This window comes from Euprymna scolopes, chromosome 8 (genome assembly GCF_053919585.1).
Source record: "Euprymna scolopes isolate OS-2025 chromosome 8, ASM5391958v1, whole genome shotgun sequence".
Classification (NCBI taxonomy): domain Eukaryota; kingdom Metazoa; phylum Mollusca; class Cephalopoda; order Sepiida; family Sepiolidae; genus Euprymna; species Euprymna scolopes.
The window spans coordinates 160,732,143-160,753,971 of NC_136489.1; the positions used below are offsets into that span (position 1 = coordinate 160,732,143).

At 33.7% G+C, this 21,829-nt stretch overlaps 1 protein-coding gene across 1 annotated transcript in view; it reads left to right on the forward strand.

The window, feature by feature from the left end:
- Window positions 1-8,890: 8,890 nt before the first annotated feature.
- LOC145283954 (E3 ubiquitin-protein ligase RNF103-like) overlaps window positions 8,891-21,829 on the forward strand; it is a 41,343-nt gene continuing 28,404 nt past the window's right edge. Inside the window, exon 1 of the mRNA XM_080133052.1 lies at window positions 8,891-9,670. Within this exon, the coding sequence (XP_079989178.1) occupies window positions 9,445-9,670 (226 nt within the window). The 5' untranslated portion in view covers window positions 8,891-9,444. The remainder of the gene's footprint in view (window positions 9,671-21,829) is intronic.

Consider the following 21,829-nt stretch of genomic DNA (forward strand, 5'->3'; position numbering starts at 1 on the left):
CCATCCTTGGACGTACCTGGCTGTTATATAGATAGAGAATAGCAACAGCAGTGAGATATTTACCGGATCGATAGAAAGATCCCACCATTTTTCCAGCGGCCTTAGCAACAGATTTGATGTACGAAAAAAGGTTTATTCAGGCGAATGTTCATAGGAAGATATTATCCCTGGGTAAACTGGACTCTGGATAGCTTATTGTAACATTATGTCTGCATTTGCTTCTATGACGTGACCGTCTAGAGGAGCAATACTGCTCCCCATTGCATGCATGCCAGAAAAGGAAAACAGACTTCGGGAGTTCTAACTACGAAAAAGTTAATTTCACAAAAATTACAAGTTTTTACATATATACATCGTTCAGTTTGATTACACTTCAGTCTATGTCTATTCGTTATACCTTTGCATTGTATTGCCTTCTATAAATTTACTTTTTTTTTTCTTTCTTTATATTTAAACTAAGATGTTTTTAAATAAATTTTAATTAGTTTACATTTAAAATTAACTCTAACAAAATGATAGGCAATAAACATCAATTTCTATATAGTGTCGCAAATAAACAAACAAATGATTAAAATTAATCCCTGACCGAACTTGTCACAATCAGGTATTTATTGACTGTGTCCATATTAATTTCAGCTCGAAATTAAACGTCTGCTGTTTTTGTTTAGTTGTAAAAAATCAAGTTTTATGTTTCTTTTCTCAGAACCTTGTGATTAAAACAAAAGGAAGTCGTTAGCACACATGGTCATGACGTGCTGGTCACATGACTGTTTCTTCGGTCGAGCTTAGCCATTGTTTACAAAAATGAAGGCGTTGATTCGACACACTGGAATGGAAACTGGCATGAAATCAAAAGTTTACTATTAAAATGGAGGAAGACAGTTCAAAGAAAACTTTTTTGTGTTGACAGTGAATATAATTAAAGTGTCACCATTGTTTTTACGTTGTTGAATGGTTATCCATTGTATTTGTGAATAAATGGAAATCTTTGGTCGTTTTTCTTTGTCTGTGTAAAATGTAAATAAAAGTTTTTATCTTTGATGGATTTGTAGTAGTCACAAATAAAGTAAAAGATCTGTGCTGTTTCTTATTTTATTTTTCTAAGAAACACACGCACATTAAAAATTTATAAATTCATTTGTGTGGAATTACAGCACACTTACACCAAACCTCAGCAACTAACCAGCAGAGGAAATCAGACCACCAAATAAGACAAACCCCCCCTCCTCTCATTCTCTGTCCACTGAATTCTCCCCGGCTGTGACTACTTCAATGAAGACCTCCACTAGACAACCTAGGGACACTTCAAGTTTCTGCTTCCCAACACGAGAACATCCTAGAATTTTCTATTCCTTCTTTCTTTCCCCGCGGTCACAGTCCTTCTTCTTTTGAAATAAACCTTTTCGTTGTTTGAAAAAAAAAGAGGAGTTGATTAATTACTGTGATTTTGTGTTGTAAATTAATCTTTTATTACAGTTATATAGAGAGCTGAAAGGGATAGAAGATGAAGAAAGTTAAGAAAACACCAACAGTAGCAGGAGCACTAGGTTGATTGGTTGTTTTTGTTTTACGGCATATCAACCCTTTTCAGGTTATCTAATGCCGAATCCAGTTATTTTGAAGAAAATTTTTTTTAATAGAATATATATTTTTTTTTTCCAAGTTAATTTCTATTTAACCCATAGTTGGGACCCTAATAGGTACTACCACTCTGGGTCAGAGTGAACCTGGGATCAATGGCAATTAAAGGGTGGCTCCACACTCCCCAAAGCCCACAAATTGAGGCCACACTATCGGATATAGTTTAAGATCATATCTAGTCAGCTATTAGGGCGCATTAATCCTATATGTTCCTTTAGGAACTAACTACCCCTGTCAGGAACAAGCTAGTAACCGGAGAGGAATTCAGGCTACCAGATAAGACAGACCCCTCTCCTGTCACTCTCTGTCCACTGAATCCCCTCAGGCTGCAAGACTACTTCACTGAAGACCTTTACTAGACAACCTGGGGACACTTCAAGTTTCTGTTTCCCAACATGAGAACATCCTAGAACTTTCTATTCCTTCTTTCTTTCACTTCGGACACAATAGACGCTTTCATTGTTTTGTTTAAAAAAGAGGTGCTGGTTAATTAATCTGTGTTTTTGTGTTGCAAATTAATCTTTTATGAGGGGTTCTATGCAATCATGGATAAAAACTTCCTAAAGCCACACACTGGCCAATCAGCTGACAGGGCGCATTGATTCCATCTGTCTCCTACGGAACTTTTTTTAGCCACTTTGAGAGCCACTGCCAGCCAGCAGAGAAAACTTAACAAGCAGTGAAGACAGACTCTTCTCTCTCGTCCTTGTCCACTGGACAATCCAGACGATTATTGAAAGAAAAGAATACGGATATCATCAGGGCAACAGCATAGTAATTGTTAGTGGTGGAAATTGAATAAAATTTGATTATTTAAGGGGACGGATCAACAAGAACTTGTTTACATTGGACTTGAAGACAACCACATTGTAGTCAGCTAGAAAGCAGGCCAGTAGAGTTCCAGAGGTGGGCAGTTCTAGATAAGAAGCTTCATTCATGAAATTTGTGTTTAGATTTAGGTACAGATAGGGTGTAAGGGAAATTGTTGATTGTGATTAATTTTTTTTTCTAAATAAACAAAAAAAATAAGTAAACATCTTACATGATATCTCTCGAAAAAAGGTTTTATTGCTAAAAATGGTAGCCAAATACGCAGAATAATATTTTGTAGCAGTCACCATAACGTACTATTTTCTCTTGTGGATTAATACCCCCCCCCCCTTGCTGACTGATGTGGCCGCTACTAGTCAGCTAGCAGGGCGCATTAATCCTATATGTCCCTTTAGGAATTAATTACCCCTGTCAGGAACAAGCCAGTACCGGAGAGGAACTCAGGCCACCAAATAAGACAGACCTCTCTCCTCTCACTTTCTGTCGACTGAATCCCCTCATTGTTTTGTTTAAAAAAGAGGTTCTGGTTAATTATTCTGTGTTTTTGTGTTGCAAATTAATCTTTTATTAGGGGTTCTGTGCAATCATGGATAAAAACTTCCTAAAGCCACACACTGGCCAATCAGCTGACAGGGCGCATTGATTCCATCCGTCTCCTACGGAACTTTTTTTAGCCACTTTGGGAGCCACTGTCAGCCAGCAGAGAAAACTTAACAAGCAGTGAAGACAGACTGCTCTCTCTTTCTCTTTCTCGATTAGTGAAAGAAAAGAGTATGGAGGTCACCTGGGCAACAGCATAGTAATTGTTAGTGGTGGAACTTGAATAGAATTTGATTATTTAAGGGAACAGCTCAACAAGAACTTGTTTACATTGGACTTGAAGACAACCATATTGTAGTCAGATGGAAAGCAAGCCAGCAGAACAGAGTTCCACAGGTGGGCAGTTCTAGGAAAGAAGCTTCATTCATGAAATTTGCGTTTAGATTTAGGCACAGATAGGGAGTAAGGGGAACTGTTGATTATGGTTATAGCTAGCCGAGTGTATTTTGGTGAAGGTTTGGCCAGGTGAGACCATAGATTGAAATTGAAACTTACCATGAAAATAACAAGAGAGCAGAAACAGGCCCGCAATGTCTCTTCTATGGGAAAGAGGTTGCAGGGAAGAGAAAAGGACATTTACTAGGTCTTGAAACTGGTTTTGAACTCTACCCAACTGCGGCAACAGTATTCTATTTTAGAATATATCTCACTCTGATACAGGTAGAGGATTGCATCAGGAGTGAAATACCTTCTGAAGCGGTAGAATGACGCAACCATTTTTTATCAAACTTGGCAACAGATTTCATATAGGTCCTCTATTTCAGGTTAAGAGTGAAGGTCAGACCCAGGGAACTTCTTTGAGATGAAAGCCATTCATATCAATTGGGGTCAAGCAGGGATCAGAGCGTTTATGGAGAAAAGATAGAAGCTTGGTGTTTGATATGTTAAAATAAACCAGCCGCCTTTTGCCCCATTGCACCATGTACTCAAGGTTAGAGGAGTCTTAGAGAGATCTTGGTAGTTGTTGGTCTTCGAAGTGTTGCCATAGAGGATAGTGTCGTCTGCATATATATTAACAAAGGAACTTTGAATGTGATTTGGGAAATCATTGATGAAAATAAGGAAGATAGTTGGGCCCAGGATAGATTCTTGAGGCCCACCAGCCTAAGTACTTTGAGTTTCGGATTTCTGCCCATTGATGACTACTCGTAAAAACCTATCGGAGAGAAAAAATTCACTGGCTGAGATATTCCATAGCTGGAAGACTGGTGTAGTAAGCCTTTATGCCAAACCCTATCAAATGCCTTTGATATGTCAAGAGCTATTGCTCTTGAGAGGAACCCCCACCCCTCTATCAATAAATTCACTGATACTATGTAAAATTACAGTCAGTACATCAGCTGTAGATCTCATAGGACAGAAACCATATTTTTTGTCCCTGATAAGGTTGTTTCTTTGCTGAGGAAATTGACAATTTCTCTATTCAACACAGATTAAAACAGCTTACTTGCAACGCATAGAAAACTAATTGAATTGTAGTGAGATGCAGAAGACTGATCTCCAATATTTTTAACCCTTGGGCTACGATGGTATTTTTACACACATTGTCTACGATGAGTGTGCATTGTTTCACATCACATAAAATCAAGTCTAGGGTTTTTGAAAAAGAATTTTTTTATCAAAAAACAATGACAACATTAAAACATGGGTTTCAAGCCTGAGTTTCATCCGTTGATTAAGGCAAAGAAGAATTCCATAGTCCTTGAAGACACCACTGTTGCAATTGTTTGTAATAGAAAACTAGGTGTTAAAAAATTAACAGCCAGCGTAGCCTAAGGGTTAAATACTGAGCAAATTGGCAAGAGCCAGGTACATCCAAGGATGGAGTACTGTTGCCACATAAAGACAGGAGTTGGTAGAAAGATTTTATCCAGCCTTGATAGAGTACAAAATAGACTTTGTAGCCTAGTGAAGGATGACCTTTTCTCTTCCTTGCAACCTCTTTCCCACAGAAGAGATGTGGTGAGCCTGTCTCTGTTTTATTGTTATTTTCATGGCAAGTGCTCGTCTGAGCTCCAATCTATGGTTCCACATCACCAAACTTTCACAAAAAACATTTGTCTAGCTGAAACCACTATCTATAATTTCCCTCACTCTTTATCTATGCCTAAACCTAAATGTAGATTCCATGAACAAAGTTTCTTTTTGAGAACTGCATGCCTGCGGAACTTTGTTCTGCTTGCCTGCTTTCCAGCTGACTACAATTTGTTTGGTCATCTTCAAGTTCAACATAAACAAATTCTTGATGAGCCGTCTCCTTAAATAATCCAATTTACCAAATTTCCACTACGAACGATTACTACGATATTGTCCCAGTGACTACTGTACGCTCATTAAGCCTTATCCTCGAGTAGCCTCTGGACCTTGATAAGTCCATATTAAAAAAACACAAAAAAATCTAATAAGGTTTTCCAGGGTGTTTGGAAGCATTTCACCTTTAAGCATCAATTGAACAGCTTTGCAAGAATGGGTGCTAGTTCTGGTTGCAGCTTCTTGAGTATTATGATTGGAATATTTTCAGGACCAATTACTTTGCTGGCATCAAAGTTTTTAATCACAAACAGGTATGTGGATGTCGCTCAGATTATTTTCGGTCGTGAGTTAAAATTCGGGAGGTAGGTGGCCCTGATCACATAGGGTTGAGTTGGCGCCTGTACAGAACTGGGATGAGATTTTCGGAAATTGTAAAAATAAATTTCACATGAAAACAATGGTCCCTATTTACAATGCCTCCCCACGGGACAGAGTTAGACGCCAGGGTCGTTTTTTAACGTGGAGAAAAGGTACAAAAATAAAAAATTGTCTCAGTCGTGAAGGACTTCTCCTTCACCGACAGAGAACAAGAAATGGAAGTGCAGCATCTGAAGAACAGATACTACACTTAAAACAATGGTCTCTACGTCTTCCTCATATTTTTAAGATGATTATATCCAAAAAATTACAAAAATTAATGAGGTAGAAAATTTTTTATTGAAGAAAATAACGAATAGAATTTAATGAAAACGATCGTCAAACACAGGAGAGTTCAACAGAGAGGTAATTTTCTGTTCGAATTATACAAAGATGGCAGCAATTTTTCACCTGGTAACATGATTAAAGTTGTTTTTTTAATAATTCGGTTAATATTCAGGCTGCATAATTTGGAAGCTACCATTGTAACTAATTAGAATTGACAAAAAATCATTTAAAGTATTGTTTTTTATCTGAAAACTCCATTTATCGACCACAAAATCTCGTTCCAATAATGTAGAAGCATCGTTGAGTTTGCTGCAAATTTCTTGGCAAAGAGTTTGTCAGATGCTAACGAAATCACCTCAAACCTGTTGATGATGGTCGAGCAAGAGAAAACACATCTGTTCAGAACCTTGTTTGCTATTTGCCAAAACTCATGGATTGAGCATATGACTGTCTGGCATTTTCTATAATCCTTTTGCAGTGGTTGTTGGCAGTTCTAAAGGGGACTTTTGTTGCAATATTTTTTTATAATTGAAGGGGATAGATATTTGATTGTGACACAAGCTCAAGAAAGTGAGAGATAGTCAAGCTCCCCTAAAGGAGGGGCACTCTTGCTTCAACAAAAATTGCTTGGGCATCCCCATCGGCATTCCCAGTCGGGGCGCCTCAGGTGACAAGCAATAAACTTGCCCCACCCAAAAGCCAGGTGGTAAGGCCTGGGAGGGTGAACCTCCTGGGTGATACCCAAGTAGTGTACCTCAGTCTGACAGGTACTGAGCCAGTTCCCGGCCATGCACCTGTCAGACTGAGTGTCAAGAACGGATCCTTGACGAGTACTCTACCCAGTCTCCCTGCAGCTGAAGCCGCTAGGAGACACATCCCTACCATTAATAATGGGGGTATTTGATGGGGGTATGATCCCTGAAAGTTGGGAGATTCTATTTATAAACACTGCTGATAGGAACTGACGAATCAAATTAATTTATCTTCTGCTGTCAGCCAATCATAAACCAGAATTGCTCCATAAAAATTTAATCTTTTTAGCATTTAAGTACATATTTTTTTGTGTCAGCATGAGAAGGATCTTTTGATCTTTGACTGCAAAACTATAAAGTCCAGAACCTATACAGAACAACTGTCCACCGACAGTTCTTCATCTCCAGGACTTGTATAGAATAACTACCTGTCGGAAACTCTTCTAAAATTAAACATGGCTTCCAATTCAAAACTCTTCTATTTTGGACTTGATGGATTAAGTGTATGACTCTATTGCATTTTCTATAGTCCTTTTGCAGTGATTGTTGGCAGTTCTAAAGGGAACTTAAGTTTCAAAACATTTATTAAGTTTAGAGTAATTGAAGTAATGGTTTCTGTGTACAATGGCAGCAGCACATTCAGGGGTGTACCATTGCTGGTTATTTGGTTTTTGTTGGACTTTCTTGGAAGGTATGTGGCTGTGTATGCCTGTGGTTAACCAATCAGTTAAATTGGATACTATATCGAACTTGATATATAAATACACTGTAGAGTCCCCACTTATCAAGGCTTGGAGGCCACTCACGGATAAGAGCTAATGATTGTCAGGTGAGCCAACACCGTGATGATCAGTTATGGCGGAAATTAGATATCAATTTATTTAAGAGGACGGCCTATTAAGAACTGCTAGCCTTGAATACAATCATGCTATATTCTTTAATTAATTGGAATTTTTATTGAGATGAGTAATTTGTATATTTATTTATTTACTGCGGACTATTATCCTCATCTTTATAGTTGTTGCTTCATGATGTTTCGGCCAACTATTCCTCTGGCCTTCATCAGGTGGTTAACCATGATGGGATAGGAACGCTGAATCTCCTAACTGCATCCTCGGTGAATAAAGACGCTGAATCTCTACGGTTCCAGGTGGGCATTGTCTGAAGGTAGTGGTTTCAATCCTACCCAAAGCCAGCTAGAGGTTTAGTTGGCCAAAAGTTATGAGACGACAACAACAACTATGGAAGGCAGTAATTACTAAGAATACAGTTAAGAAACTCAGCGTTCCTATCCCGTCGCGGTTAACTACCTGAAGAAGGCCAGAGGAATAGTTGGCTGAAACGTCGTGAAACAACTAGAAGATGAGGATAATAGTCCGCAATAAATAAATCGATAAATAATCATGTTATAGTCAGCTGGGAAGCAGCTCTGCAGTATTGTGTTGCACAGACTAGCAATTCTATGAAGAGTTTTACTCGTGGAATTTTCGTTTACTTTTAGGCACAGATAGAGAAGAAAAGGGAATTGCTGATAGTGGTTATAGCTAGGTGAGTGTTTGCTGTGAATGTTTTTGCAGGGGGTGGGGGGGCATAAAGTGAAGCTCAGTTGAGCACCTGCCATGAAATTAGCAAACAACCTAATTAAAAAGCAAAAATGCTGAAAATCAAGAATTTTTTTTTTATAATGCACGTACCCGTCACGGAACGGATAGATCACATTTCAAAAAGCAAATTGAGCAAGTAGTTTTATTTTTGACTAAGAAAATCAAATTTTATGAGTAAGCAAAAAGGGACTGTCTCGTGTTACCATTTTGAAAAAAAAAAAACAGAGGCAAATAAGTCCCACAATAATTCAAATTTGCGAGCTCAGCCCTGTAATGCTACCGATTTCACATTAATCGTCTTTAAATAATGATATATAATACTAGATCAATTTACTTAATTTTTGGAATATGACATTTCCGTTCGGTGACGAGTACGTTTAATAATGATTTTTCTGTAGGTTTATTTTAAATTAAGTTGAATTCTAACTAAGAACCCAACCGAAACTAAAATTGATCCGAAATATTACGCAACCACCGTCATTAGGATCAAAGGGCGATAACTCTATTATGGCGCGACAACTACACATGTCAGGTGACCATTTATTTACATCCACCATGTTGGTTTGGATGTCGGCTGCGTCCAATCTAGCTCGGCACTCATTTCTCCAAAAGGACATATCTTATATAAATGAAGGCAAGAAAATATCAAATTAAGGGCAAAGTTTTACGTATTCCAGTCCTTAATAACAGCTTGTCGGTACTAGCATAGGTAAAAATATCGACGAAAACAGCAACTTTATTATTAATTGAAGTAGGTAAAAAATGGCGACTTAGTTTCGCCAAGGGAAGTGATGTGATGTGACGTGTCAAATATAGCAAAAACATATTTGTTGTTGTTGTTGTGGTTTTAATTGATAGCCGACTGTTTTTTTTTTTTGTTGTTTTTTTTTTTAAGGAAAAATGTTTGTACGTTCTCTTCCGCAATCTAGTTGTCTTCTCTTAGCAAGTAGAATTGTGGGTTGTTGCTGTTGTAGTGATAGCTGTTTTATGGCGTCACGGTGAGAAAGGTTTGTGTATCAATCGAAATAAATAAATCCCCTCCCGCCACATTCGTCAAAATGTGGGTGAGGATCGTCTTGCTGATAATCTATATTGCCGTCCTCTTCGTGATCGCTCGACTCTTGGAGGCATTTGCCTGGTACGATGCCGGCCTCCTGGCACACCGTCTACTCGATCCAATGACATTGTCTGTCAAGAAATTAAAAGCGCTTTTAGAACAAAGAGGAGTCGGTTATGCCGGACTTGTCGAAAAGAAAGAGCTTACCGGATTAGTCGAAGCCACAGGTGAGTAGATTTGATAACTCTTTTATTTAAAAAAAAAAAAAAAAAAAAAATGGTGAGATTGCGTTTCGTGTGTGTATTTCTACATGACTTGTACGTTGTTATTATTATTGGTATATTTATAGAATCACTCCCGTTTCCAAACTTTTTAAATTATATATTTCATTTATTGCTTATTTAGAATTTAATTTTTAAAATGTTCCTTTAAAATGACGGTTTTTTTTTGTTTTTGTTTTTTTAACAGGTTTTCGGGTATGCTGCAAACGAATATAGCATTTAAAATTTCCGCAAATAAGTAGTTTTACAGATATTAAGCAATGTCATTTCTTATGTTATTGCTGGTGGCCATCTTGGTACGCGCAAGCGCGTTTGTGCGCGTAAGCGCAACCCCGAGAAACTACGCGCAAGCCAAGATGGCTATCAGCAATAACATAAGAAATAACATTGCTTAATATCTGGAAAACTACTTATTTGCGGAAAATTTAAATGCGATATTCATTTTCAGCATACCCGAAAACCGTCAGAAATCGTAATTTTAAAGGAAAGGGTTAAGGTGGAAACCAGGTAAATATTTACCCGAAAAACAGTGACATATATTGAGTGGAGTTTCTCACAGTATTTTGTATATTTAAATATTTGGGTGTCAATCCGAGACAATTTTCCTTGTTCTCACCTAACGCTCGACACTATATGTTTTTCGAATCGAATAAACGTTTTAAACCACTGACAAGCTTTTCAGGTAGATAGAAGAGTAACTTATCTTGCCTTTGATAACATTTTTTTGTTATGTATTTGAATTTTTGACCACGTTTTCGAATCTGTGTGGATTGTAAAACATACCCAATCATCCATAATAACAGTAATTCAGTAATTCACAAGTGCCGTTTTATAATTCAGATTCTTAAAAAGAGTTTTCTTTATAAAAAAAATAAATAAATAAATAAATAAAACGAAAATAGTAAACAACAAACTGAATTTTTCTTGAATTTCTTTCAGCGTCTTTATGTTATACTAGCAGGCCGTCCAGCATTGCCCGGTCGTACAATACGCTTAAATATGATATTTTCGTTAATGCTTATTTCGTATTTATATTATTGAATCCAATATGTAGTAATGATTAAAAAAAATGACTCGTAGTCGTGCGCCATCACCGAGAATCGAAACAAAACGTTTACCTTACGGTTTACTTTTTCCTTTGACGTTAATGCCTGAGCTATGAAGACATGTTTGTTGCAAGGCTAAAAATTAAAACATGAACCAATAGCTATTACGTTATGCATGCATATTCGTAATGCTGTTATTCGACCTCCACCTGCAAATTCCATTTTTGATGCTAGTGCAGAGAGTGATCCGCGCTATTTTTTTAAATCGTATTTCCAAGTTTAATTAAAGTTTTATGATATGTTTTTTTATTCAATTGTAAGGTTGAAGTATAGAATAGGTACAAAACACCCTCCCCCTCCCCATGTTAAGAATGGCTTTTTAAATAATAACGTTATTATTTACGTCCGGATCACTCTCTGCACTAGTACCCCCATATTTTTTTTTTCCACACTTTTGGCCCCAATTTTCTCCGGCTAATACCCAAATATAAAGTTTCGCATGGGTTCGAATACTCTATATATTAAGTTTCATGTCTGTAGACCAAAAACTGACAGAGGAGTTTTAGAGACAAATTTTTTAAGACACATATATACACTGTATATAAACACAAACCTCTTTCTGTATATTATACAGAAAGAGGTTTGTGTTTACTATAACTTTTTACGCAAATATTACGCAAGTCTAAATCATGTAGAATATCTGCATGAATATAATTACACGTAATAGTTAACTAAAGATGATCCTCCCATAAGAAAACCGAAAAAATAAGGAATTAAGTACAATGAATGTTTAAAAGAATATGAAAATTAGCTAGGTCTTTTGCAGATGAATGCAATTCCATGACCTATATATAACGCATTTATTTATATTTTTAATAAATAGAAAAAAGAGTTTTTAATATGAATATATACACATACACAAAATAAATGGTGCTAGTGTAGAGAGTGATCCGTGATCCGCTCTATTTTTTAAATCGTATTTCCAAGTTTAATTAAAGTTTTTGTTTTTTTATTATTTATTCAATTGTAAGGTTGAAGTATACTATAGGCACCCCCCCCCCATGTTAAGAATGGCTTTTTAAATAATAATGTTATTATTTACGTCCGGATCACTCTCTGCACTAGCACCAAATAAATAAATAAATGATAGAATTACAGATATTTTCTTTTCGGCTATTTCCGTCACTCGTTTACGGAAACAGTCGAACAACCGCCATAGATATAAACAAACGACTCTTCACCCACACCCAACCTGCTCGAAATTGCGAGAGGATGTTTGTAAATAACTTGAAAAAAAATCAACCAGTGTGAATTATTAGGGCGGAAACATTGAAACTTAAATAGAAAATCGAACGCCTCTGCTAAAATTTGAACGCTTTTTAAAAATTTTTAGCGGTAGAAGTAAAATGCTTCTATTCACAATAACCACGATTATTTATACGCCCTAAAACTGTTTTCTATTTTTTTTAAAGATGGTTGATGGTTCTGTCCAACTTTCTACAACCCCCCTGGAGCTTATGTCCCTGATAAGTAGCCCCCTACAACAAAGTGGCAATGTGCCTTGTTTGGGGTGAAAATGTAATTAAAACAAAAACAAAAAAATAAAATAAATAAAAAAATGATTTATTTTTTTTACTGTCTTTACACTCCAAACAAGGCACAGTGCCACTTGGATGTAGGTTATTAGTGATAGGTCATGTCATCGATTATTGTTTTAGTCATTAACTACAAACTTAGTAAAATATAACTTTTTTTCTAACCAGAAATTACTTTCGAATTGACAAGACTTCAAAAGCACTTAAAAAAAACACACTAAATAAATAAATAAAGGTAAATCTTACTTTACAACAGAACACCGACCACTCTAATTTGGATTTTTTAGGGGTATTAGAGGTCGCTGACAACGAATCTGATAATCAAAACCGTCGCAAATTTACTGTTTGCAAGGTATTAACCCCTGGACTCTGGGACTATTTTGCGTCATTTCACCGCTTTCGTTTACGCTACGCCACGACAACAGTTGTTTTTTTAATGTAGGGAAAATTCAGGGTAAATTTTGACCTGGTTTCCACCTTAAAATTTTCCTTTAAAATGATGACTTTTATAAGTTTTCGAGTATGCTGAAATCGAATATAGCATTTAAATTTTCAGCAAATAAGTAGTTTTCTCGATATTAAGCAGTGTCATTTCTTATGTTATTGCCGGTGACCATATTGGCACGCGCGCGGCGTGCGCTTGCGTGTAGTTTCTTGGGGTTGTGTTTACACGTACTTGCGTGTACTAAGATGACCACCAGCAATAACACAAGAAATGACATTGCTTAATATTAATTTGCATAATTTGACTCTAATTCTCGTGAATTCCCGTTAAGCATGGATCGGACGAGACCTGCAATCATCGGTGTCAGACCAGCGAGCGTTGTTCAAATATTGAAACGCTAACTCAACTTTTTATTTTATTTAATTTTATTTTGTTTCTGTTATGTTTTTAGTAATTTTTAAGGTAATATTAAGGGGGGGGTGACTTTATTTTCTGATTAGTTATTTATTTTTTATTTTATTTTTTGTAATTCAATTTCTGGGAATTTGATTAGTAATCGAACTCCCAGAAATCAATGATTAGCCAATGAAAAAGTGCTGTCTAAAATGGAAGCAGACGACATTCGAATTGGAAGAAAGCGACTAAAACAAAAAAAAAAGCTGACAAATATATTTTCAAACTTGTCAAACAGAAAAATTATAGGCAAGGAAATAAATCTATGCATGTTCGAAAAAGAAATGAAAACACAGATGCAGACAATCTCATATTGTCAGGAGAAGAAATTGCTGTCCCCCCAAAATGAGGTGCAACAATTGTAAATACAAATGTTTGCTTAAAAAAAGATTGTGTGTAAAGGATGGTATCTCCTGAAGATGTACAAATGGACAGTGCAGACAATGGATATCCTTGCGCACAGGATCGTTTTTTTTGCACAATCTAAGTTAGAGATTCCAACAATAGTAAAAATCGTTTATTTATGGGCATTCAAAATGGCAACCCTAAAAAATATTTCCTCTAACCAATTGCCTCCATCTTTGCCGTCGACAGTCGACCGAAGTAAAAGATTCCTAAGGAAATATTCTCATCTCAAGAAAGTTCTTCCGCCAGCAATTAACAATCAAATAAAAAATTTTTTTTTTTTTTTTAAATTTCTGTGCCCCCCTCTACAAAAAACTTGACTAAACAAAAAGTCTTGAAAATAAAAAAAAAAGAAAAATACGGTTGCAAAAAAGAAAACAAAAGAAAAAAAAACTTGTACTTACACCTAACAATTATATGGTTAAAAAAATTTTTCTTGAAAAAAAAAAAAACAAACTTTCTATGAATAGATATTTTGCAAAAAAAAGAAAAAATAAATAAATAAAAAAAATAAATCAAATGAGTACTAAAATAGAATAAACATATTTTCATTTTTCAAGGTAGTTTTTGTTAGTTTTGATTATTTGAATTTATTTATTTTTTTTCCAATTTGTTTTTTTTTTTTTCATTAGTCTGCGTCTCTTATGACATTCAGCTGACACCGATGATTGCCGGTCTCACCCGATCCATGCTTGATGGGAATTCACGTGAATTCGGGTCAAATTATGCAAAAATATCTGGAAAACTACTTATTTGTGGAAAATTTAAATGCGATATTCGTTTTCAGCATACCCGAAAATCTGTCGTCATTTTAAAGGAAACCAGGTTACAAAATTCAGTTCCCCAAAAGGAGTACCCTAGATTGGGTACAAAAAAGTTAAATTGCTCCAGAATAGAATTTTGCCTACCAAACTTCTGTCAGTTTTTGGTCTACAAACATGAAACTTCATAGATAAGATATTTGAAACCATGTGAAATATTTGGCCCGGGAAAATCTGTACAAAAGTGTGAAAATTAAAAATAAAATGAAATTTGCCAGGTGGAAGTCAAATGATGGCATTACGAATATGCATGCATAACGTAGTAGCTATTGGTTTTAATTTTTAGCCTTGCAGCAAACATGTTTTCATAACTCAATCATTAATGACAGAGGAAAAAATAAATTGTAAGCTAAACGTTTCGGTTTTGATTCTCAGTGGTGGCGCACAAGTTTTTTTTTTTTTTTTTTTATAACTTTTTAAATCATTACTATATATTGAGTCCAATATGATATTAAATACGAAAACTGCATTAATTAAAATATCATATTTAAGCATATTTTACCACCAGGCAATACCAGCCGCCCTACTAATGTGTGTGTGTATATATATATATATATATATATATATATATATATATATATATATATATATATATATACCACTCACTATGTTGGTTGTCTTTTGTGGTCCATTATATATATATATATATGATAAAAATAGCTGCTTAGGGGTAAAAAATTCAAACTTGACATGCATAAGTCAACTTAGTGCTCTTTGTACGCATACGCAAATATACATTTATATGTTAAAGTCGATTCATTTTTAACCATTTCTTATCTGTCTGACAATTGTTGTATGTACAAGTGCGCATATTTTTTGGCATGCGCCTGCACGTACAACAATGGCCACTACTTATAACATAAAGACTGACATTGCTTAATGTCCAGAAAACTAATTGAGGAAAATTTAAATGTGATAATCGTCTTCAGCATACCCAAAAACCTAGAAAAATCATCATTTTAAAGGAAAATGTTAAAGTGGGAACCAAAAACAAATTTACCGCTTTTCAAACCGAATAAACGTTTTAAAGTAAGTAAAAGCGCTAAAAACTTTTCCAGAAAGAAGAATAACTTATCTTGCCTTTGATAACATTTATTTGTTATATATTTGTTTTTTTTTTACCACTTTTTTGAATCTCTGTGGATTGTAAAACGTACCCAATAATTTTTTTTTTGTTTTGTCTTTTGTTTTTAAGAACTTCTTTCAGAGAGGGAGCCACTTCGAGAAGACCCTATCCGAAAATGCCAAAGTTTTGTGTAGCCTTTACTTAAAAACAAAAAATACACTAAAGTTATACAATATTTTACTTTAGTGTATTTTAGTTTTTAACTAAAAGTTATGCGAAACCTTGACATTTTCGGATAGGTTCTTCTTGAATTGTCTCCCCTTGAAAGGAAGTCGTCAAAACTGAAAACAAAAAAATTGTTCAAAATAACTGTAATGCACAAGTGCCTATGAAACCATGTCATTATTCATGTAATTTAAGGTCTCGGCCATTCAAGAATTTAACGGAGATTCTTGTTTTGATGGCAAATTCTAGACTTGGTGAAAATATGCAGACGATAAATTGGAACATCATCTTTTATTTCGGCATGTGTGTTCCTTCTAACAATGTGTTCCACATTTGCCAGTGTTGAAAATCAGGCCTCCTGTGTGTTTTGGATTTTAAACATGAGCAAATCTGAAAAGTAATTTCTTTTTATTGAAATGCTTATTTGCAGAAATAATTAATAGAGAAAATGTTTTTTTTTTAGGGGCAAACATCTGTATGTATGTGTGTGTTCATATGTCCGTTAAAAACTTATCTACATCATATAGTATTGTTAGAAATAGCGATCTCTCGGACACATGATATCGACAAATTGAAAAAATCGTCAATTATTTTGTGTAGAAATGTCATTTTGTTTGAAGAGAGGAGTAGATAAAAATCTTACTTTCGACACTATTTGCAAATTGCACATGCATGAACCGTCATTATGTTTTTCCAGTTTAAAAAACTAAATTTGCGACGTGATAACATCTGTGTCCTCATGGTCCCATCGATAATGCATTCGCTTACTAACTTATGTGAGTGTGTGGCCAACACAGTTCATTTTTTTTTTTTTTTTTTTGCTTTCAGTTTCTTTGTTTCTGGCTGATGCCACCCAAGTTCCGTGTTCTTTTTTTTTTTTTTTTTTTTTTTTACGATCGAGCAACCCCATGCGTCCCCCTCCACTAGTATAAAATAAACGTTATGGAATTTTTTTCCTTTTTACAAAGACTCCAATATTTTTTAACATGCATATTTATTTAAAAAAAGTGGTTATTTACAGAAATAGTGAAAATAAGTTATATGTTAGCATAATATAGGGGATTATCATGCTGAATTTGAAAGTCGAAAGCACAAAGAAAATGGTAAGATGTGAACGTAAGTGGGGTCTGGCCAGAACGTAATACAGTGGGGCCTGATTTTCGACGTACATCACTGACTGTGGTGCATTGTTAGGAGGAAGTGGTATCTCTGACATTATGTATTTTAGAGATGTTCAAATTTTTGTGTAAAATCACCAACATTTTACGCACTATCAGCCACGTCATCATTTTTCATTTTTTGTCTACCATATAAATGTGCATACTTTTTACGGAAACCGCCAGATGCTTTAATTGAATCAGGGGAACAGCTTTTTCTTTTTGCTATGGTTTATGTTAATTTTATCAATTAGAGATCTCCATCCATTTTTTTTTTTTTTTAAATACACGCTAAAATCAAGTTGACCACCCCCCTCTAGAAATACACGTCTTTTAACAATTAAAATAAATTCAAGTTGTAGTTTAATTTGCTATTTTATAATTGCCAATAATCTTATATGAAAATATTTTTAAAAATGGGAAAACCTTACTAAAAAATCTGTTTAAAACTTCATATCGCGAAATATTGTAATTTTCTCTATTTAAATCTTTTAAAAATCAATTACTTTTTAGAATTCTGATCTGATTTTTTTTGTTTTGTTATAATTTAACTAATTATATATTATTGAGAAAAAATTGTTAATTTAAAAAAAAATATTGATTTTATGTCCGTTTTTTTTATTCACAATTTCAAGATAAGTTAAATAATGGTTTCTTATGTGTGTGTGTGTGTGTGTGTGTGTGTGTGTGTGTGTGTGTGTGTGTATATATATATATATATATATGTATGTATGTATGTATATGTAAAAATAACTATTTTAAAAAATTATTTAAACCCTTCAGCTTAAAAAATATGTTGCAATTTTTATGGACCTAAATTTATTTTTCATTTTCATAACATGAAATGGAGGGGAGGGTTTAGAACATCTAAAAAAAAAAAATATTTCTTCTCACATATTTAACGAAAACTGCTTTTAAAATATAAGTTAATTTAAAATTGACTACATATCAAAAAGTTCATAAAAATTTGACCATTAATTGATTTTTGTTAGATTTTTTAAAATACGGGTGTGTTTACGATTTCAAAATGATCACTACATAGGAACGTTGTTTTAAAGCATCGATAATGTAAACACGATTTTGGTCTTGTGTTTTCATTATTTTTGTATGCTGTAAAATATTTTAAAAAATATTGCTAGTTTATTTGCAACTTCTTTTAAATGGTACAAAAGTTATGATGATATTAAATTACAATTACATCATGTTACATATAGGAGGGGGTAAATCTGTGGTGCACATTGGAGTAACCTAATGTCCTTACACCATATTGCTTCATACTACTTGTAATATTTTGTAAATATACCAAAGTTTTTATTCAACTTAAGTTCAATAAATTTATTTTTTTACATGGTTTTCCTGTTTGATTTTACCAGTTGCATAATTTAGCAGTTTTTGTATGCTTTTGCTTTTATTTTTGGTGATATATCATATTTTGTACTGCAATGCTTCTACTTCAACATATTTCGGTCCATCGGATCACTGCAAATCCTTTCTGGACAGCTGGTTTTGTTTTGGTTGTGACACAGGATCAATAAAAATTCTGTGGATTACATAGGATAACAATTGGATTGTTATCCAGTTCCCGAATCAAATGGAATTTGGCAATTGGATTAGTCTGGGATCGATCCGGAATTACAATCTTATCCGAAAAAAAAAAAAGCAAAAAAAACTGGCCTAAATCAATAAGCAACCCATGCTGCTATAACCCTTTATAGCTTTTTCCTGTTTTTCCTTTTGTCCTCTTTCCATAAAGGCAATATTATCTTTTAAAAATTTTCTTCTCTGTATAATATGTCTTTATTCTCCTCTTCTGATGAGAAGTATTTGGTTTCGAAATGCCATGGCCTAAAGAGGTTTCCCTATCCCTAAATATTGTATTCCCTTTTGAACTGATAGCATAATAAAATTTAATTGTAATTTTTTTTATCCCTTTGTTATCTTAACTTATTCTATAAAGCTGGTTGAGTGTGTGTGTGTGTGTGTGTGTGTGTGTGTGTGTGTGTGTGTGTGTGTGTGTGTGTGTGTGTGTGTGTGTAATGAATGTTAAATGTAAAAAATAATATACATGAAAAGTATTTATAAAATATTTGCTGAATAGGTGTGGGAGGCTGGTGTATGGATCTGCTGAATAGATTTCCACATACGGGTCAAGGAGTCGGAGTTGGGAGTCTGAGTTGAAGATATCAAAGTTATCTTAATCTGCATCCTAGGAATTTTAAGAGTCGGAGTCTGACTTTTACCATCCAACTAGCAACCCTGGCCGAAAGTAACAGGAATAAAAACGTTTCGTAAAAAAAAAAAAAAAGAAAGAAATAATGCAGACCCAGATTTTTATTTATTTCTATTCCTATTTTATTTGTTTGTCCATTTGCGACGTAATGACTGTCACACTTTTACTTGTATAAATTAACGCTTCATATAACTAAAGAAGAGCGTCTTCTAGACAAATAAGTTTGCACTGTCACACTGTTTTCAAGTTATTAGGAAATAGCAAAACTGCATCATTCGTGTGCAAAAAAAAAAAAATTGATATTTTGTTTTCTGAAATATCGATTTTTTTTTTTTTTTTTTTTTTTTTTTTTTTACCGATATAACTTTATTGAATGTTAAATCGAGTAATGTTGAGAAAAGTTAGTATGCTTCAAGTTCTTGGTATCATCAAATATTTATTCATGTTGTCACTCAATGGCCACATCTTTTCAAGCAGAAACAGTTTCAAATTGGCTGCGTCTCTTATTTTCTGGCATCTCCATGAGGCTAGAATTAGATATAAGGTCAGTTTTTAATGTAGGGAAAATGCAGCGCTCCAAAAATAGGAACCCTGGATTGGGACAAAAATAAAAATTGCTTCATTCAAAAAATATATACTTATATATATTTATATACTATGCACAAATTATAATATGGCACAAGGCCAGAAGATGGGCAGAGAAAAAGCCAGCACCCTTGTATAAAAGTGAAGCTGGCCTCTAAAAATAGTCTGGGCAATTCTATCGGCATTCTCCAGTAGACGTGCCTTGGACAGAGATTAACTAACTTCTGTCCAAAGAAGGAAGGTAAGTCCTGGGATTATCTAAGACATATAATAAATGCCAACACATAAAAAGCAACTGAAATAGCCAACATGTTGGACTAATTATTATTCCTGACTTAAGGAGAAAAAATCATCAGGCGATTTTCATCATGCAAATCAATTGTTTTTTACTGCACTTCGTCTTCACTATATGAGGACAGATACTACACTTTGCTCCTAGCCAAAAGTCGGAATTGACTGGGTCTCAGAATAACGTTTGGTGTTTATTTAGAATTACACTTATTAAGAAAACAAAAATACAGAAAAATCATGTATTCATCTCTTAGTTAAATAAATCATTAAAAAAAATCATGTATTCATCTCTTAGTTAAATAAATCATTAAAAAAAATCATGTATTCATCTCTTAGTTAAATAAATCATTAAAAAAAATCATGTATTTATCTCTTAGTTAAATAAATCATTAAAAAAATCATGTATTTATCTCTTAGTTAAATAAATCATTAAAAAAAATCATGTATTCATCTCTTAGTTAAATAAATCATTAAAAAAAATCATGTATTCATCTTAGTTAAATAAATCATTAAAAAAATCATGTATTCATCTCTTAGTTAAATAAATCATTAAAAAAAATCATGTATTCATCTCTTAGTTAAATAAATCATTAAAAAAATCATGTATTCATCTCTTAGTTAAATAAATCATTAAAAAAAATCATGTATTCATCTCTTAGTTAAATAAATCATTAAAAAAAATCATGTATTCATCTCTTAGTTAAATAAATCATTAAAAAAAATCATGTATTCATCTCTTAGTTAAATAAATCATATAAAAAAAATAATGTACATACTCATTTTCTTAGTTTAAAAAAATTACTTGATCAATTTACATGATTTTGAAATATGATGTCATATTCCAAACATCATGTAAATTTTTTTTTTTAACTTGAAAAATGAAAGTTTATGACTAAGTGAGGCGTAGTGATTTGATCGGCTATGATGTATAAATAATAGGGAGACAACTCAAGTTGAACTATTGAGATCAAAATCAGGCTTATAATGTATGTATTTATTATTAAAATCATTAAAAATCGTAAAATTTTTATTTTCCTAATTAAAAAAAGAAACAAACTATTTGATTAATTTATGGGATTTTTGGAATATGACATTTTCATTCCATGACGAGTATGTACATCACAAAGATTTTTCTCTATTTTTGTATTTAAAAAAAATAAGTGTAATTTTAAATAAGCTTCTAATGTTGTTTTTTTCTTTTAAAAACAAAAACGCAGAACCATTTATATTTGCTTACAAAATATTTATCTACTTGATAAAATATTTCAAATAGCATAACAACTTATTAGGTTGGAAAAAGGTGAATTATATAATAAACTATCTTTATCCATACAGCATTGCTCACAAGTATTTTTTTTACTTCAATTTTTCTTTTGTTTTTTCTAGTTTTGTTTTTAAACTCTTAATTTGTAAACAGTAACACAAATTAGTGAAAACCAAGGAACTCATGTTCCCGTTTCTGAATCCTCTATTATTATTTATATTCAAAGTTTGTACTTTGTATAAGTTTCGGTATTCAAGTTAGAGATAAAATAAAGGAAGCCGTTTCTTTGCTGCTTATGGATGACTAGTGCAAATGAAAACCCAGTAATATAACTGTTGACCTTCAACATAAAACTAATTTATGGAACGATGTCAAAATAATTGACAGGGATGCAAGAGCTACCCCCCCCCCCTCAAATATTTTGAACAATTTTATTGGATTGTTGGTAAGACACGCAGAAAATATTTATCTTTGGTTAAAATCACACAAAAGCCATAAATTTTCTTTATAATAATAATGTAT